The 20,560-nt window shown below is 41.9% G+C and overlaps 1 protein-coding gene across 3 annotated transcripts in view; it reads left to right on the top strand.

The window, feature by feature from the left end:
• Positions 1-5,127: 5,127 nt before the first annotated feature.
• Positions 5,128-20,560, top strand: part of PKP2 (plakophilin 2) — an 87,997-nt gene continuing 72,564 nt past the window's right edge. For 2 of the 3 annotated variants that reach the window (XM_081821468.1, XM_081821467.1), the window contains exons 1-2: positions 5,129-5,420; positions 19,944-20,056. In XM_081821468.1, coding sequence (XP_081677594.1) covers positions 5,198-5,420; positions 19,944-20,056 — 336 coding nt within the window. In that variant the 5' untranslated portion in view covers positions 5,129-5,197. Of the gene's footprint in view, positions 5,421-19,943; positions 20,057-20,560 lie in introns of all 3 variants that reach the window. The other variant, XM_081821469.1, reaches the window with a different exon arrangement.

The raw sequence follows: 20,560 nt of genomic DNA, 5'->3' as shown, positions 1-20,560 counted from the left end.
CAGCCACTCTGGAAAACACTATGGAGGTTCCTCAAAAAGTTGAAAATAGAGCTACCCTACGACCCAGCAATTGCACTACTGGGTATTTACCCCAAAGATACAAATGTAGTGATCTGAAGGGGCATGTGCACCCCAATGTTTATAGCAGCAATGTCCACAATAGCCAAAGTATGGAAAGAGCCCAGATGTCCATCGACAGATGAATGGATAAAGAAGATGTGGTGTATATATACAATGGAATATTACGCAGCCATGAAAAGAATGAAATCTTGCCATTCGCAACAACATGGATGGAACTAGAGGGTATGATGCTAAGCGAAGTAAGTCCAGCAGAGAAAGACAATTATCATATGATCTCACTGATATGAAGAATTTAAGAAACCAGGCAGAGGATCATATGGGAAGAGAGGAAAAAATGAAACAAGATAAAACCAGAGAGGAAGACAAACCATAAGAGACTCTTAATCTTAGGAAACAAACTGAGGGTTGCTGGAGGCGCTGGGGTGGGGGGTGGGAGGGATGAGGTGGCTGGGTTTTGGACACTGGGGAGGGCATGTGCTGTGGTGAACGCTGTGTGTTATGTAAGACTGATGAATCACAGACCTGTACCCTTGAAACAAATAATACATTTTAAGTTAATTAATTGAATTTAAATTAAAAAAAACCCAAAACAGCAACAACAAAAAACCATTGTTCCCTCCTAGGCATTCAAATCACATTGAGATTTTGTTTCAGGTCAAGCCACCTCCTTCAGGTTCCTTTTGCCCAGCTGCACCTGGGCCCACTCAGAGGCAAATTAATTAATCAAAATGCTTGTAGGTGAGAGGTTATACTCAATAAGCTATTTATTGAGCACTTGCATGTATCTCATTAGAAGTGAGGAACATGGTCTCTTATGAAACCAAGAATGTACAGTGGAAATCCACCAAGTTGTTCCCTCCCTTCAGCCTCTCTGGCTGTCAGATCGAAGTGCTGACAGCCATTAATGTAGCAGCTGCAGTCATCCCCCCAGAAGGTACTGGGCTTATACATGCCATTGAGCCATGATTAAAGGAACTCTCTTTTTTTTTTTTTTTTTAAGTAAACTCTATATCCAATGTGGGGCTTGAGCTCACAATCCTCAGATCAAGAGTCTCATGCTTACTGACTGAGCCAGCCAGTCGCCCCTAAAGGAACTGTCTTGAAAGCCTCAGTAACTATGAACAAATCGCTCATTGCCAGCCCTCATGGTTGCCCACCTGGTTTCCACCTCCCACATCACATTTGGAGTCTTTTAAAAAGAATAATTTTCAGACCTACATACTGACAATGTATCCAAAACAGCAGACAAGATGAACATCTGCATTAAAGATAAACACCTTAAACCTCACTGCCGTTGAAAGTCCCCATCACAGAGTGGTGTTCAGCACGTACACATTTAGAGCTTCCTTTTCCTCTCCTGATTCAGTTTCATTGTATGTGGCTAATGATAAAACTGTTACCCATTGCCTTGGCAACATACCCATTTGCTAAAAGGAGAAATAAAACCTGAGGTTTATTTTAAATTTTCTATCTGCCAGGTCTCTTACACTAATTTAGGAAATATTTTTTAAAAAACAATAGATATTGGGGCACCTGAGTGGCTCAGTCCATTGAGCGCCTGACTTTGGCTCAGGTCATTATCCTGGGGTCCTGAGTCAGGCTCTGCACTCAACAGGGAGTTTGCTTCTCCCTCTGCCCCTGCCCTTGCGCTCTCTCTCAAATAAATAAATAGAATCTTTAAAAATAAATAAATAAAATAGATATTAATAGCCCACAATAGTAACAAGAAAATGTTTCATGAGAGAAGACACTCATGAAAATGTATTAAAGTTTATTTTAACTGTGTATCAAAGAGTTTTGATGCCATTAATATTTTAATGAAGAACATTAAAGAACATTTCTGCTCAAAAATTTATACTATAGTGTTCTAGTAACTTCCTGAATTTTGTGCATGTTGGAATTTCCCATACTGGAATTTATAAATAGTTAAAGAAAATAAAGGTTACTCTGAGGAAACCCTAACTGTAGATTTGAAAACAATAAAAGATTAGTGCTTTAAGGCTATAATGTATAAATCAGATAAAAATGCAAATTTAAAACTCAAGAATTTTTTGAATCCTTATTGCAGATTTCCAACAGAAGTAACCTAATAATTTGTTATTTACAATCCAGTTAAACATTTCTGTGGTTTTACTTTTTTCCTCTTTGATTAGTTTCTGTTGATAAATGAAAAACAAAAGAAATGGAAGCATTTCAAAACTGAACCAAAATACTAAAAAGTAGCAGATTGCAGAACAGCCAAATACCACAAAAGTATTCACAGCATTTTATTTCCATGTCACAATTTGTTGGCCAAAAGCTGCCTTTAGCATTTAATCTGAGGGCTTGCTCACAATTTAGGAAGTCAGCTGGGCAGCATTCCCAGGAAATGCAAAGAGCATGACAGGACTTGCACTCTGTTGGAGTAGAATCACATCTATTCTGTGTTTTGGGGGCACAATACCAGAATCTGCACACTTCCTCACCCTGTAGTTAACTATTGCTGTTGCAATAGGATTCTCATGCCCAAAGAGATCCTTTTAATGAGTTTATATGTTTATCTTATTTTCAAAGAAGTTGTTCTGCTGAACCACTGAATTACGAAAGTATTCAAAAATTATTTCAGTTTAGTTTGTTTTTTATTTACAGGGAATATTACACAGCTAATTGGTAGAATACCTAGAATATATAATAATATCTAAGTGACTTTTTAAAAATTTTTTTTAATTTTTATTTATTTGACAGAGAGAGACAGCGAGAGAGGGAACACAAGCAGGGGGAGTGGGAGAGGGAGAAGCAGGCTTCCCGCGGAGTAGGGAGCCCAATGTAGGGCTCGATCCCAGGACCCTGAGACCATGACGTGAGCCAAAAGCAGACGCTTAACGACTGAGCCACCCTGGCGCCCCCTTATTGAGTATGCTTATGAACCACTTATTTAATCCTCACAGCAGCACTTTACGGTAGGTACTTTTATTGCTCTCATTTTACAGGTAAGAGAATCAAGGCTCAAAAAATGTAAAGAAACTTGCCTAAGGCCACACTATTCACAAAGGGCAAGATCAAATCTGAACCCAGAACTGCCACCCTCACGAAGTGTGTGAGGCTTTTAACCACCTTCCTCCTGACAAATCACCTACCTATCCTATAACAAGATTTCTACATGCTCAATATTGGTACCTACCTAAGAGGATATTCAATTACAACATCAACTTAAAGAGTAAAAAACCGACTTGAGAGGAAAAAGGTAAACGAAGTTTGGCTCAGTCAAATAAATTGGAAAAATTCCTCTCCAGTCCGCTGGTTAGGGGTCTAGATAAAGGCAGATCTGACCTTGTCTGTTAGGGCTCTCCAGGCACGAAAGCGAGGATACCTCAGCCTGCCCCATGGGGGCTGGTACTGAAATGTCTTTCAATGCAGCACTAGCAGGGCTGCAAGAAGAGGCCATGAGTAGGGAGAGGGGGAGAGAAAAAAGGGGAGTACAGGAACTGAGTCTGATGTTGGAAGTCTCTATCATCACTTCCCCTTCAGTTCACTGATCTTTTCAATAGAATCTCAGCATCAGGGTGAATGTTTACATCTGGCTATGTAATTGAACTCTTCACAAGGTATAATCTACTTCAGGACCGGTCCTGCTGTGAGGAATTAAGATCCGCCATCCACATGACTTCATTTAAGCATTACATTCTGCAAGGCCTTAGACTTGTGGCCAGCTGAGAAAAGCTGGCTGAACTATCACCACTCTGTCTAGGCTTTGGGCCCCTGGATTTCCTCTTCACTCCCTGGAAGCACGTGTATCTGTGCATGAAGTGTGTGTGTAAGGATAGAGGTGTATGCACAGGAGAAGGGGGAAGCTGTGTTCTCCAGCCACTCCAGACCTGAACAAATGGAGTTTTGCAGTAACTGAGTGATTTGAGGGAAAGTAAACATACAAACCCAAGCAATTAAAGGGAAGATGATCTTACTTAATACCAGGGATAGAAGTTTTTCTTTCTGCCTCTCAAGTCCAAAGAGGAAAATCAGGACAAGTGACTTGTAAACTTTAGGGTCAAGGACCCTTTCTGTTGAGCTTGGCTCTCAAGTTCTCAGTAGTCAACTGCGCGTGAAACATAATTAATAGCAAGATAAATATAAGTTGTGGAAGATGCAATTGAAAGTCAGAGCCACTTCCATGGGCCCCCTACAAAAAGCCTATCATAAACAAGACTTAATCAACATTAACAGGGCTATTAAACAGTGTCACCTATTAAAAGCATGCTCTTCTCTAGAGCCTCTTACTGGAGTTTCTCTGTGTGGGTGTGTTCGTAAGGGAGTGGGTGAGCAAGAGCGTACGGGGTACAATTTGTGTATTTACAAGAGAAAACAGAAGATCTGAATGAGGAAGAACATATGTTTCTGGGACTGCATCTGTGCAAAAAGTACATAGTCCCTGAAGTTGTACGAAAAAAAAAAAACTTTTAAAAAAGTTTTATTTCACACACATCTTCTTGGCACATTTCCCTCCTACTGTCCTTTCTGCCTGACCTTTCTCACCCTCAGGTCCAGGAAAACCATGAAATGTTAAACAGTCTGACAGAAGCTGCCTAACCGGATAAACCGCTCACTCGGGGATCCCACAAGCAAATCTTAGCCCAGGATCAGGAGTGACTCTCCAGGGCGCACCTGCCTAGAGGGCGGCTGCTTCTGCAATTAAGCGGAAATCACATCCTCTGCCAAGGCTGCGCGGACGCGGAGCACTGCAACCCGAGCCGGGCGCGGCCCCGGCCGGCGGTATCCGAGGTGACTCGCTGGGTTTGCGCGGCCCCGGGCGGACCGCGCCTCTCAGCGGTCTTCCCCGCGGGACGTAACTCGCCAGGTGTCTGCGCGCGGCCGGCCCCGCCCCCGCTCCCGGGCCGAGTGCGCGTGCCTGGCCGGAGCCGCGCCCCCTGGCCGGGGAAGGTGAGGGGTGGGGGGAAAGCTGGGCCTCTGCTCCCGAGGCCGCGCTCCGCCCCCGGCTCTGGCCTCAAACCGGGCGTGGGGGCGGGGCCGGAGGCGGGGCCGGGACGGCGGGGCGGGGCTGGCGCCAGTGCCGCGGGCTCTGCTGCAGTTTCGTCCGCAGGTCTCGCGGCAGGCGAGCGGCTTCGTCGCCCCCTCCGGCCCCATGGCAGCCCTCGGCTCCCCTGCTGAGTGCGGCTACATCCGGACAGTCCTGGGCCAGCAGATCCTGGGGCAGCTGGACAGTTCCAGCCTGGCTCTGCCCTCTGAGGCCAAGCTGAAGCTGGCGGGGAGCAGCAGCCGCAGCGGCCAGGCGGCCAAGAGCCTGCGGATTCAGGAGCAGGTGCAGCAGACCCTGGCCCGGAAGAGCCGCAGCTTGGTGGGCAGCGGTGAGTGGAACCCAGCCGCCCCCCCGCACCGCCCGCATCCCACCCCTTATCCCTTCCCCTCCCTCATTCTCAGCGCCCTGTTGCTTCGACTCGCTGCTTCCTGAGGGTGCGGGACCTGGTGTTCTGCCCACCTGTTGCTCGCGGGCCCTTTGTACGACCCGCCGCGCCTCCAGACTCAGACCGACTTACTTGGGGAAAGCACTCTCCTAAAATAACCTCTTTCTCAGCTTCTTTGTATATGCATCTACATATATTAAATGCACATATATATATCTGTGTGAAAGAATTCAATTTTCACCCCTTCCTTAACACCCTCCCCACCACCCCCACCACCAATATCGTGGACTTTAATCTGGAGGCTCTGGGAGTCTATAAACACTTTGAGATTCTATGCAGAAAATTGGTATGATCATTTTTTCTGGAGGAAAATGCTCCTAGCTTTTATTAGATTTAAGTCTATGACCTTTCCATACATTTTTGAAAGAGAAAACCTGAAAGTACTGGCCCTCCCTCTTACAACCTGTAGATTGAGATTGAGGTGCCTCGCCCAGGTATTTCGGGGCGCTCCACCCTGTGTACGGAGCGAATGGTTGATCGAGGAAGTGAAAATATTTGAATAGGAGGTTTTGGGCCAGGGAACAACCACACCAGCCCGCGGAGGAGGTGGAGGAAGGGGACTTTGGCCCGATCCTCAGCAGCCTCGCCCACCTTGCTAAGGCGAGCGGCCGTCCTCTTGGGCATAGCCCTGGTCTCCAAAAAAATTAAACTTGGAAGTGAAAGGGGATCAAAAAACGACAATAACACTATATTAGTAATTGATAGGGGAGGTGGAAGGGAAGGTGGCAAACCAGCTGTGAAAATTAGAGAACGTGCTGTATCATTTTCTCCCCTGCTAAAAGTCAGATAATCAGAGCCACACAGTAACTCTTTTATTAGTTATTTATTTTCTTTATTATAAAAGCATTATAGGCTTATTACAGAAAAGAGAAGAGGAAACTAATTGAACGATTAAGTTGGGATATCCGTTTGTTTCCTGCATTGTTGAACTGTTTCTTCAGGACATAACTTGGGCAATGGCAAATGTAGAACCCATTAGGAAAAAAGAAAAATGCTTGCAGACCAGAACAAAGATTTAAAACAGCAGACCCTGGGAGGCTATATTGTTTTCAGTTTGTGTGAAAGAATCCTAAAGGATCAGGCAGTCAATATTTATATACTTGAAAGGTAAAGAGAAGATATTTAATGATTGTAGTTAATGCAATTCCCTACTGTGTGCCAGGAATTGAACTATGTGGTTTGCATTCATTGTATTGTTATATTTAAAAAAAAAAACAAAACAAAACTTTTGTCCTAGTTGTTTTAATCCCCATTTTACAAATGAGGAAACTAAGGAGTTAAGTAACACTCAAATTCCCACCGACAGTAAGTAGCAGAATTGGTATTGAAACCACCAAGCCTGAATTTTTAAACCACTCATCAGTTATATTGTTAAGCTTTTTGGTTATTAATACACAATGGGATTTTTATTAGACCCTGGGGCCTCCCTGGTCTCCTCTCATTTTCCTCTAAATAAAATTGAGGTAGTTCTGAGAGTAGGGAGGTCTAGACAACACTGAACTGCCACTGTACATGGAGAAAAAGAACCTAAATTTACATTTGAGAGTGTGACAACTGAGGCCAATTTTTGATCAGTGGTGTCATTGCACCCTGTATGTGCAGATCCAGTGTTAAGCTGAAACCAAACTAGGGTGTTCTGCTTGGGGGACACAGGAGATGCACCTTAAATGTTATTTCTTATCCTCTGAAAATGGCTAACCAGAAGAGCAATTAGACAGCCACTATTCAATAAATGGGAAAAATCAACAAAAGGAAAGGGAGCATTGCTGAGCATCTACTGTGTGCCTAACCCTGTTCTAAAATCTTCATATGTTTGCATTTCATTAAATCTTTAAAACAATTGCATAAGATGGATATGAAGCTCCATTTCACATATAAAGAATGCATCAGTCTTTCAACATTTATTGGTTTCTTTGCCCCAAACCCACATGTGATCTGTCCTCCTTACAACATAGTGAATTCATGTTGCTTGGTGAATTCAAGAACTATGAAATGATTCTGTTCTTCATGCAGGGCACTGTGCAGGTGCTGAATTAAAACAAAGACTGTGCTTGCTTTCAGGCAAAAAGTTTAAAGTCTGTAGAAGGAAACCTCCCTCTAAAAAAATGTGTTACCACATAAAAAATAGTAAGCAACCCAAAAGAAGAACAGCTAACACATTACAGAGTTTGGAAGTACGAGTTAGACTACTAGCTGAAGGGAGTTTTGAAAAGCTTCTTAGAGGAATTGGGATTTTAGATCTCAAAAATTCAGTAGGACTGGACAGGGGTCCGTGGTTGGAGGAAGAGCATTCTCGGGGAGAGCAGTGGGGGTATTCCATAGTTCACAGAATTGATGTGGTAGGAACAAATCATGTTGGGGTGCTTCTGCTCTAATGCTTAGGGCAACTACTTGAATGGTTCTGCCTACTAAGAAACAAAGTGTTTGAAATATTTTGATTACAACAGCAGCTTCCCTGCAAGCTGAAATATGCTCAGCAGCCTCTCAGGCAGGCAGAGAGATAAGGCAGCTAACAACACCTACTTACTCTAAAGCCTCAGCTTTCTGAGACTTAAAAAGGAAATCGGCTTCAAAGGAATTTAACATTAACATGCCATGGAACAATTACTGAGGGTGGTTCGTGTATGTTAATTAAAGTTCTTTGAAAAGGCCTGGGGGCTTGTGATGGTTGTGAGTATTGTTTTTATTATTTCCGTATTACTTTTTTTTTTTTTAAAGATTTTATTTATTTATGAGAGAGAGAATGAGAGAGAGAGCACATGAGGGGGGGAGGGTCAGAGGGAGAAGCAGACTCCCCGCCGAGCAGGGAGCCCGATGCGGGACTCGATCCAGGGACTCCAGGATCATGACCTGAGCCGAAGGCAGCCGCCCAACCAACTGAGCCACCCAGGCGCCCCTTTTTTTTTTTTTTAAAGATTTTATTTATTTATCTGAGAGAGAGAGAATGAGAGAGAGCACATGAGAGGGGGGAGGGTCAGAGGGAGAAGCAGACTCCCTGCCGAGCAGGGAGCCCGATGCGGGACTCGATTCAGGGACTCCAGGATCATGACCTGAGCCGAAGGCAGTCGCTTAACCAACTGAGCCACCCAGGCGCCCTTATTATTTCCGTATTACTATCATGTCTCTAAAGTTGAAACAGACAAGCAATTGTTACAATAGGGTTGGTCTGGAAAGAATCCTGTATCAACACAAGTCTGGGAAGACAGGGCCCCGGTGTTAAACTGCTGTTAGTTCCAGAGCCCTGGAGAATTCTGAATTGTTGACATACCTGCAAGCTTGGGGCAGCAGATAATCTGCTGAAAACAGAGATGTGATAAATGAGGCTGATTTGTTGATAAATACCCTGCAAGGGTCTTGAATGCTTCAGTGTATAGGTGGGTGGTTTTCATTGTAAATCATTCTAACCTTTGTTGCTGTTTTAAACTGTGCTGAACAGTTTAAAGTTCACTGTAACTCTTGGAAGGTGCGTGTGTGAGGGGGGTGGGTTAGAGGGACAGGGGGTCAGAGGTGTGTAGCAGCATTGTGAAATGAGTGAGTGTATTGTAGGGAGTTTTAAAAAATCACTTTATAAACATCACAGGGAAGACGTTTAAGAACTGCAAGTATTAGCAAATGAAAAAATTTAGTGTCCATATCCTATTTATTGCACTTACTTTGAAAGTACTACTGTACTTATTACACAGTTCCCCCAGGTGCTTGAATGGGAAGAAAGTCCTGTTTTAAATTGTTATAGGTAATACCTGTAAAACACAGTGAACAATATCCTAATAAAATTTGCAACTTCTTTGGATATCCACCAAAAAACTTGAAGCATGTCATTTACTTAGTTTCCCTGGCCGAGATGTTTTGATTATCTGTGATCAGAGGAAATTCTGGAGAAAGGACTGAAAATTGGTTAAGGAAACAAAAAAAGGTTATTATTAATAGGTGTTATTGGGGAGAGTGGGGGGGGGAGGGTGTTCAAATCCTGATGCATTATTTGTTTGCCAAAAAGGAATTCCAGGAATGAAGCAATTCTGGGAGCGAGGTGGCTGGTCCTTCAGAAAGTGGGAGGGATCAGGAGAGGGGGAAAAAAAAGAGTTCGATGGTGGGGTGGCAGAGACGATGGTGGGGTGGCAGAGACGTGCCCAGGCTGTTCCGAATGTGATATGTCAGTAGTGGAAGCTGATTTAATGTACCTCTGTGTGTGCCTAGTATTGCCCAGGGGCTACTTTTGTCTGGTGTCTAGCAGATCGATTGCAGTGAGTACAGAAAAAGTGTGTGGGGGTTTTTAGTTTAGTTTTGTGGGTTTTTTTAAAAAAGATTTTATTTATTTATTTGCGAGAGAGAGAGAGCGTGAGCACGCACAAGCTGGGGGAGCAGCAGAGGGAAAGGGAGAAGCAGGCTCCCCGCTGAGCGGGGAGCCCCATCCATCCCAGGACCCTGGGATCATGACCTGAGCCTAAGGCAGACTTTTAACCAACTGAGCCACCCAGGCACCCCTTGTTTTGTTTTTTAGAAATTCTTCTGATGATAGTTAATAAAAGGAAATAGAATGTTAGCAAAATACGATTACAAAAACTATATTCCACACCCTTAGAAATAGTGAGAACACATTCTTTATGGATAAGACAGATAAGGTCTCACACAAATGAGAGTGTGCTAGGGATCTTTCAGAATTAGTGGAACTATAACAATGTTTGATTTCGGTTATAAATATTCATTGCTCTGTGTGTCATAGATAAAATGCAGGACATTCCCTTCAAGAGAAGACTGTTATTAAGGTTTTTTAAAAACCTCCTTTAATGTTATCTATGCCCTGTGCTAGTAGTTCCAATGATGGAAACAGAGGGTAGTTCACTTGACTCAGATATTCGAGGTATTTGTTGCTCACATTGGCTCATTTTTCTAAAGTGCTGTTTTGGTTATCGGCTTTAAAACTTTTTTCTCATGTATTAAAATAAGGATATACGTATTTGCATTATTTTATCTTCAGATATAGTTAACATTGATTTTACAGTAAAACTGAGGTTCTGGCCTGATCAATAAAAGCTTTTATTTTTTCTTTTCTCAGAGAATAAGCATATTATTGGCAACCTATCTATGATAGTAATGAAATATAATAACAAATATGTTGCTAGAACCTCTGATATTTATAAACCAAACTTGACTAGTGAGTCCCATAAAAGATCATTTGGTTCCATCTCAGATGATATTCAAGAATTTAAAATTATACAATTCTGAGATAAATGCTGGACTCCAGCTATTTTGTGCATGTACAAAAATGTATGAAGACATAAATACCATATTTCTCCTGGGGAAGTAAACAGTAGAAGGCAGCATTGCAAGTGGGAATAGAAAAAATGAGGAGAAAATCTTTGCATTAGAGTGAACTATCTCGCTTGCCTGACTTTTTATGGTAGGAATAACAGAATTTCAGATCCTCTTACAATAGAAATATTTAAAAATCTATTTTATATCTTTTGTGTAATGCCATTAGTGGTGATTGGATATTGGACATAAAAATAGTTATGTTCTTTTTTTTTTTTTTTTAAAGATTTTATTCATTCATTTGACAGAGAGAGAGACACAGCGAGAGAGGGAACACAAGCAGGGGGAGTGGGGGGGGAGAAGCAGGCCCCCCGCGGAGCAGGGAGCCTGATGCGGGGCTCGATCCCAGGACCCCCGGGACCACGACCTGAGCCGAAGGCAGACGCCCAACGACTGAGCCACCCAGGCACCCCAAAAATAGTTATGTTCTTAAGTGCTTAAAATGAGGTAGGGAACCCAATATGTCGACTTAGATAGAAATGCATATTTTGAAGAAAAGAGCCTTGAGTATTTGAAAACGAAACTCGCTGTTACTATTAGAAGAATCCACATACTTATATTCTTGGAATAATCAGATTTAGGCTTAACACTGTTAATTGGTGAAAGCATCATGATCAAAGTACTGAAATCTCTTGATTTCTAGAAGAAAATGTTGCTCATTAGAAGCTTAATAAATTATTCCCACTAAATCTTAAATCTTAAACACATCCATAGGATGGGAGTAAGGAGGATCACATCATAATTACTGTATTGGGTTACCTTATGTCTTTGAAGGAGGAAAACAAATGGCAACTTTTCTTGACAGATAATAGGAACTTATTTTAGACCACCAAAATATTACAGGTAAATACTCAAGCCATACAGTAAGAGAATGACAATAAATATTTAGCATCCAGATGTAGAATCAACCTTGCTAAAAGGAACATAGCCTGTCTGCTCACTCAGGAAGAAAGAGTCTGCCTATGTTAGGGGGAAAGAAATTTTCTCTCCTCTCTATATTCCCAGAATGACAGACACAGTAGAAAATATTTGAGCACCTTCCATCCACACCAGGGCAAGAGCACACATGTGACTGCCTTCGTTACATTTTGGCTCCACTGTGGCGATCCACGGGATGGATGTGGGGCCTGAAGCACTAAGTGCAAACCGAATTTGTGTAACTAGGATATTTCAAATGGATAAAGAAATATGACTAATTAACAACTTGTCAAGTGCTGATGCAGGACTGTGCTAGAAGCAGCAGTAAAAGATGTGATTCTTTACGTCAGGATGTAAAAACTTACCTAGAAGATAAGACAGACTCTTCCTGGCCTCACTCCAACTCATTCCTCACCTCACTATTAGAGTCAACTTTCTAAAGTCTCACTGCATCATTTCTTGATTTAAATGCCTTCAGTTCCTTGCTGTTATCAACATAGTTATTCCACTCTGAGTAAAATTCTCATTCAGCATGGCATTCCAAGTTCTTCATGGTCTGATGCCTGCAACTTCTCAAACTTCATCTTATCACCCCTCTCCCAACGCCCCACCAAACAAACACGTGTGACTTATCTTACTTGGTGTTCCTATTCCTGCCACCCTCATTCCTCCCTTCTCCTGGCCTGGTTAACCTCTTACCCGCCCCCTCAAAACTCAGTAAAGTTGTGGTGTTGGATAGACACTATCTCAGAGGGTAGAGAGAGATCTTGAATGCAGTTAAAGATTTGATATTTGCAAGTCACAGAAGATGTTTCAGCAAGAGAGAAATGTGAAAAATGCAGGGGATTTCTGAAAGTGCATTTGGAAGATTTGGTGCAAGGAAGATTTTAAAGGAGAAGGGACAGCAGCTATGAATGAGTTGGGAGGGAAAAGATTAGCTCTGGCACATGAGAGGTGGTGGGGATATAATGACTTGAGACTCATTACAAAAACCTGTAGTGAGTTTTTTTTTTTTAAAGATTTTATTTATTTATTTGACAGAGAGAGACACAGAGAGAGAGGGAACACAAGCAGGGGGAATAGGAGAGGGAGAAGCAGGCTTCCTGCTGAACAGGGAGCCTGATGTGGGGCTCAATCCCAGGACCCTGGGATCATGACCTGAGCCAAAGGCAGACGCTTAACGACTGAGCCACCCAGGCGCCCCTGTAATGAGTTTTTAAAAGAAAAATAATTAAGTTTGTGAGTTCTGTAAATTCATCTTTTTGACCATTAGTTGCACTATTGTGAGTATAACGTGGTATTTGTCATTGCAGTTCTAAAGTAATCATTATCAGGTATCTCTGCGAATGAACTGGCAGGAATGCCAAAGTAAGGAGACAAGTGACAGGAATTAATAGATTTAGAACCTTCCAGCATGTATCAACGTAGGACTTCGTCGGTGAGCTTAAAATCACATATTCTATAATGACATAATCTGGCTACCGAAACGAAATGCATGCTGTACACCCACAGTTATATAAGGGTCCTTTTTAATATGTATTTTCGTGGTTATCTCAAGCAGTAATATGAGGATTGTCCCCCAGATGCCATAAACAGATCTATCCAAGGATAGCCTCAAGCTGCTTAGGGGGCTTCTGAAAAATAATGCCTTCCAGTGGCTGGTTGGTATCTTGTGTGAGGGACAATAGCCCCGGACTAGATGGCGCATGTGGCCCATCGTGTGAGGAGAGCTGTTCTGTCCCTGGCATAGTCACCTTCCCACTACACCCCCGGTGCCAACTCCTGGAATATCAGCTTTGTAAGAAAGTCCTAGCTCATACTTTCCAACCATATACCCAATATATCAGTTGTTTCTCATAGTCGATTATGTAAGTTGTGTTTAACTGGTCACGATAAGCAGCACTGTACACTTTTTGATAATTTTTCAATAAGGCAGAGCATGAATAGACTTTGACCTACTTTAAATCTTTGCTATCGTTTTTAAACCAAATTCCATTCATTTTCCAACCTGAGCAAGTACTCACCTGAATTGTATGCATGCCGTAGAATTGCGGTTTCCACAAATAATCTGGTTATTTTTCTTAGAAAGAAAGAACCGAAGATAAAAGAAGTATTTTTTTTTTTTTTTTAATGTAAATCCAGGGAAGTGAACCTTGTGTCATAGGCCCACACAGGCAAAGAAAAAGCCTTCACTAGTTCCGGAGTCCTGTTGTACGGTTCTTCATAGGTCCTAATGTAATTCATATTTTAAGCTCCTACTTTTGTTAGTAAATGACTTTAAGGAGCCATTTAAAAATGAATTTCTCTATACAGATTTCTTCCAAGAAGGTTCAGGATACCCTTTCTCACCTGTAATAACAGGCCCCCAATTTTACCCTTAGGGAAGAAGTTAAATCTTTTTTAAGATATGTGAAGAAAGAGAACTGCTATTACCCAGAGGTTGCTGCAGAAAGTCCAAATACAAGATGATAGCTCTTAGACTTCTGGGCTCTCTTCCCACCAAAAGACCACTGTCAGCCCACACTGAAGGCAACGTCTTGTGACCAGCAGCACAATTAAGTGTAGCATTTAAATCAATACCAGCAGTGAACGCCTGCTGATCTCTATGCATCTAACTATACCTGTTTTCATGGGAATTTCTTCTATCTCCAGCTCTACAAATTCTCTTCTTAGAGCTTAGGGTAAACCAAATCCGTTTTTTAACCATGAGCAGAGAGTACTAGAAGCTTGAAAGAAAAGATGCTTTTCTGAATGTGAATGCTACTTTGTTAGAAGCAGGTTATATAAAGGTTTTGTTTGCTTGTTTAGCAGTTCTCAGTCATCTATTTCCCATAAGGAATGCTGTAGTTGATTTTTTAAACACGCTCAGATAGAGGTAAGAGAGTCACAGAGGTCTGTCAGTTTGATTTTATAAGTGTATTAAATTTAACCAATTAGGTAATAAAGCTGCTCACAAAACCCAGAAACAAAAGACTGATTATGGAAGTCAGTTTATTTTTAACCCTAACAATAATCCATTATTTTGGACAATACTGGCATACATAACCAGAAACCAAGATAGTTTCCCCTCACAGCTCCTTAGGGAGTAAGATTCATGTTCAGACCAGGAAAGAGAGAAAATTACATTATCCTGTGAGGTCAACACCTCTGTAGTCTTCTGAGCAGCTTGGAATCCTTCCACCATCAAAACCAACTCCCATCACCCCACCCCTACTCTATCATTGCTTTGACCGGTATTGCTTATTATTTGAGGAGGTGGAGTTTAAAGTTGTTCTGTAATTATCTTCTTCATCTCCCTTAAAGTGGGCTCCATAAAATGTCTCTGGCATTCTTAGATGGAAAGGTATGGATAATGTTGCCCAATTTATATTAATTTGAAATAGTTCCTATAAATCATCACCTTCTTTAGGAAACAGAAGCACATTTGCACACTGTGCAAATGAAATATGAATGACTGCAAAAACCACAATACAGTCATTGTGATCCTCAGTGGCTGGGTCAGTCACAAATAACCAGAGAAAGTTAAATTCCAGATCACTGGTAAATTTACCAGAATAAAAATTCTGAGATATAACACAGTGTAAATTAAGGCATGCACTCTAGTTTATCCCTCTTTCTAGAACAGATTACTTCATGAGAAAGGGTAAAAAACAAATTTTCGTAACCCAAATTCTAAAAAACAATGTCTCATTTTTGCATATTGTTTTACAATTTTAAAAGCGTTTGAATATATGCTTCTCAGGTAAACCTCTCTCTCAGCAACTCTGTTAGTGACGAGAATTATGGGAAACTGAGGCATATAAGTGATTTGTCTAGGCACACAGAGAATAGGGGAGTGTAGGCTCCAGGCCAAGTCCACATATTTCTTCTGTTTAGGGAAGATACCTGCCTCATTTTGTGATATAAAGAAATTCTTTGAGATATAATGATACCCTAATTTTCCATGTTAGAAAATCTTGAGTTTTCATGTTGGTTTATTTAAAGCAGGATATGCCTGTAACTATGCTATGTTTTTGTTTGCTTTCTTTTTTTCTGTTTTTGGAGAAGGGCATGGCTGAGTTATTACATATGTTTAGTAGTTATTACATATGTTTAGTAGTTATTATTATATATTTTATCCTCTGAAGAGAAAATGACTTGCCTTAGATGAGATTAAGTTTCCATCCTGATTTATATATATATATATACTAAAAATAGTAAAAAATTCCACCCAGTTCAAAATTTCTTTAAAATCTTAGAATAGAGGGATGACTGGGTGTCTCAGTTGCTTAAGTGTCTACCTTCGGCTCAGGTCATGATCTCAGGGTCCTGGGATCAAGCCCCACGTCAGGCTCTCTACTCAGCGGGGAGAGTCTGCTTCTCCTTCACACTCCCTCTGTGCTCTCCCTCTCTCTCTCTCTCAAATAAATAGATAAAATCTTTAAAAGAAAAATAAAATCTTAGAATACATTTGCTAATTCATCTTCAAGCCACTATACTCATGGCAAACTCATGACTGCCTAAGCAAATCAGTGTGCATTGTTTGTTGTTTGAGATTGGCCTTTTAACCAGAGAAACCTGCAAGCTAAATATCAGGAGTCATAGCCTTTCTAGCACAGGAAGAGAGTCTGTGGTTTAAAGATCCAAGCTTATTTTATTCCTTGTTCCCAACTGTGTTATAGTTATTTTGGGAATCAGTAAACTGGTCTTGGTTCATTCATCTGAAAACTGAGGGAGAAGCTTCCTTAGAAGGACTATGTCAGCAAATAAAGAATTAATAGAGTATTTGGGGTTGCCCAGGTGAAGATTCTAGAGGAAAGAGAATGATTGCTTTGGTTTTTCTATCAAAACCTATGATAATGATCCCTCCAGGGCTTTGGTAAATGGCAGTTTCGGAAAAACTACAGTGCAGTCAAACAGCAGAGACCAGTGGAAATGAGGAACCCAGAGTTCAAACGTGATACAAAATTCCTTTGCAATCTAAAGCAAGTAATTAGGTTTCCCTGTTTATAAAGGAGTTGATAGGAGCTGGCTCTGCACCACAGAATATTGGAAAGAAACATAAAATAATCTGAGCTCCTTAAAGAAAAGTAATATTGAGATACAAGGAATTCATATAAGTTGCCTTAAAAAGCCTTACAGCCCCCAGCAACAATGTGAGTTAAACCTTTTACTTCAATAGGCCTGATTATAAAACTCACTGATTAGCTATTTTGATAGGATACGTTGTTGCACTGGATCTTTTCCAAAGATTCTTACACCTTTAAAAAAATCCTTGCAGGAATCTCAGCTTGAAAATGGAAGTTGTCCCGTATTAACTGTTCCTGAATGTCTGTCTGGAAGTAGGGCAGGGGTAATCCTTAATACTGCAGGCGATGATGGGCTAGAGGGGCCCAGGAAAAAAACTTCCATGGGTTTTTAAAAGTGCACCCTTACATCATCTGCCATGTAATTGGAATTAATAGTTCTAGCTACCATCCACATAATGTCATTAGTATTTTCCCATTCTAGATTGTCCCTGCCTCATATATTCAGTTTTCATATAATCTAAAATTCTGAAATGACTTTTTTGAGAGACCAAAATTTGATTTCTACATCTCCAGTGCTGAGAGCACCCTAGTCCCCAGACCCTTCAGTATGAGAGCTAAGATGTTCCCTGGACCTGCTCAGCCAGCCACCTTTTCCACACCAGCCAGTGTGGCCTGCTGCCCTGCTTTTCTGACAGCCTGAGGTGGGGAGTCGGGGTGACAGAAGGACCACTGAGGGCAGAATTGGGGCCTAGGACAGCCTCAGCTAGCCGGCACATTGGGCAGGAGCCCCAGGCAGGCATGGAGATTTAAGTCCTTAAGGCATTGCCGCCTTTGCTTTGGGGTTGTAAAGAATTCCTTTCCCTCATTCTGTGTGTAGGTTCTCTGTCATTGAGGTTAAAACTTAAGGGGCCATCTGACCTTTTGCCCACCCTTATGGAGAAATCAGACCTCTAGAAACAACTTCCCTGGTCTATAGAAAGGTGACAGTTACAAGCCTGCCTCCCCCCAGGACCCTTTGAGGCCTGAAACTGTTCACCGGCCAGGTTGTTTGGCTCCAGGAAATAAGACACATGTACAAACATAATTTGGGATGGATTCATACTTTTTAGTCCTCTCCGCAACCATCTCCCCTCCCCCTCAAAATATGTGATTCTATTAAAAAAAATGTGAATCTATCGTTAGCCTTTGAAATTTTGACTTTATAACAATCTTGCTGGGAGAGTATGTTGGTATGTTCCAATCATGTTGGAAAGGGACTGCCTGTGTTGTTTTATTCTCCACATCCTTCACAAATCTGAAACCTAGGAGAGTTCATTGAGTATTTTTTCCTCTGATTTTTTTTTTTTTAAGATTTTATTTATTTATTTGACACAGAGAGACACAGCGAGAGAGGGAACACAAGCAGGGGGAGTGGGAGAGGGAGAAGCAGGCTTCCCGCTGAGCAGGGAGCCCACACGTGGGGCTCGTGGGGCTCGATCCCAGGACCCTGGGATCATGACCTGAGCCAAAGGCAGACGCTCAACCGACTGAGCCACCCAGGCACCCCTTTTCCTCTGATTTTTAAAGGAAAAAGAAATTTTTATTAAAATCCGGGAACCAGAAATTACCTAGGTTTTAGAGATCTGTGATTATTATTATTTTTTTAAAGATTACATTTATCTACCTGAGAGAGAGAAAGAGCATGAGCGGTGGGGAGGGGCAGAGGGAGAAGCAGACTCCGCACTGAGCAGGGAGCCCCATGTGCTAATCCCGGGACTCCAGGATCATGACCTGAGCCGAAGGCAGACACCTAACCAACTGAGCCACCCAGGTGCCCCTTGATCTGTGATTATTTTGATTAATTTTTTGTTTTTTGTTTTTGGTAAGGCAGTGGGAGATTATATATAAAGAAGAGCAAATAGAAAGCTGAGAGAAGGATAAAGGAAGTAGAAGAGGGTCACAACACTGTCTTCTACCACCCCTTTCCTCAAAAAGGAGTGTTGTTGTTGTTGTTTTTAAGATTTTATTTATTTGACAGAGAGAGACAGCGAGAGAGGGAACACAAGCAGGGGGAGCAGGAGAGGGAGAAGCAGGCCTCCCGCTGAGCAGGGAGCCTGACGCAGGGCTCGATCCCAGGACCCCAGGATCATGACCTGAGCCGAAGGCAGACGCTTAACGACAGAGCCACCCAGGCACCCCAAAAAGGAGTGTTTTAAGAGACATGCATCCATTGAGAGTCTCTGTAGACCCCACAGAGCTGAGCAGGAAGGGGAGTGGGCTGGATTAGACCACCAGACTAAGAGTGAGTCTGGTAATTCCGCAAAAGCACTCATCTGTAATGCAGAGAATGGTTTCTTCTCCTGCCTAACTCAGGGTGCCAAATACCTCAACCCCAGGCTTGGCTCCTTTCAAGCGGGTGTTTTCTTGACCGCACTGACCCACCTTACTTTTTTTTACAAGCTGTCTTATCTACTAGTATTGAGTCACTATTCTGTTTGTCACCATTATATTTAAGCACCTACATCCTTCTCAGGAAGCTTCTGAATTCCCACCCTGGGTGTAGAGTTCTCTCTTCCTCCGACTTAAGTAACAACGTTTATGGTATGGACCACCTAAGCCAATAAGTGACTCCCAAATTTCTCAGTGTTATAACAAACATTTTTGGATCTTTGGGGTTTTTCTGTTGTTGTTGTTGTTTAAAGATTTTATTTATTTGAGAGAGACAGACAGAGATAGCAAGAGAGAACACGAGCAGGGAGGAAAGGGAAAAGCAGGCTCCCCGCTGAGCAGGAAGCTGGATGTGGGACTCAGTCACAGGACCCCGGGATCATGACCTGAGCTGAAGATGGACGCTCAATCGACTGAGCCACCCAGGTGCCCCCATTTTTGGATCTTTGTGAAAATCGTCTCTCCTCATTCTTCCTTTTTCTTACAAAAAAAATTTAACTAATTTTTTAATACATTTTTATTCTTAATTCAGCTTTTATTTTGAAATCTCATAAAGAATGTTGTGATAACATTTGGTCATTTCCCACATCCAAGGGTGATGTTAAACAAGCACTTAAAAATACTGATATAAACCTGATACTTCTTATTGGTCTTAATTACTTAAATTTAAAATACACTATTGTTAGATAATCTCTAACTACTGATTGGCCCACTTAATGTTTTACTGTATGCTTGATTGCAGGAAATCTTCACCGAACCAGCAGTGTTCCTGAGTATGTCTATAACCTACACTTGGTTGAAAATGACTTTGCTGGCGGGCATTCACCTGGTACTAAAACCTATGAAATGCTAAAGGTAGGATACCAAAGAATAACCCTAGTTATCAGATTACGATGAAAACATTTTTAAACTTCCATAGTTTTTTTTTTAATTCTGTAGATCTTAATTTTTTAATTTTTGTTTTTTTTAAGTAAGCTCTATGTCTAACATGGGGCTTGAACTCATGACCCTGAGCTGAGATCAAGAGTCACGTGCTCCACCGACTGAGCCAGCCAGGTGCCCCTTCTATAGATTATTTTTAATGTTTACCTTTCCCAAATATTGCCATTTCCTAAATGAATTATATGAGGATTGATTTTGTGTGGACTTTATTTTTTTAGAAAGATTTTATTTACTTATTAGAGAGCGAGCAAGCACGAGTAGGGGGAGGGAAGGGAGAGGGAGAAGCAGGCTCCCCACTGAGCAAGGAGTCTGATGCAGAACTCGATCCCAGGACCCTGGGATCATGACCTGAGCCGAAGGCAGCCACTTAACGACGGAGCCACCCAGGTGCCCTGGGTGGTATAAATCCTAGTACAA

The sequence above is a fragment of the Leptonychotes weddellii genome, chromosome 5 (genome assembly GCF_054177405.1).
Source record: "Leptonychotes weddellii isolate Sample4059 chromosome 5, ASM5417740v2, whole genome shotgun sequence".
Lineage (NCBI taxonomy): Eukaryota > Metazoa > Chordata > Mammalia > Carnivora > Phocidae > Leptonychotes > Leptonychotes weddellii.
Note: the sequence above shows the minus strand (reverse complement) of the source record. Positions and strands in the feature narration are given on the sequence as shown.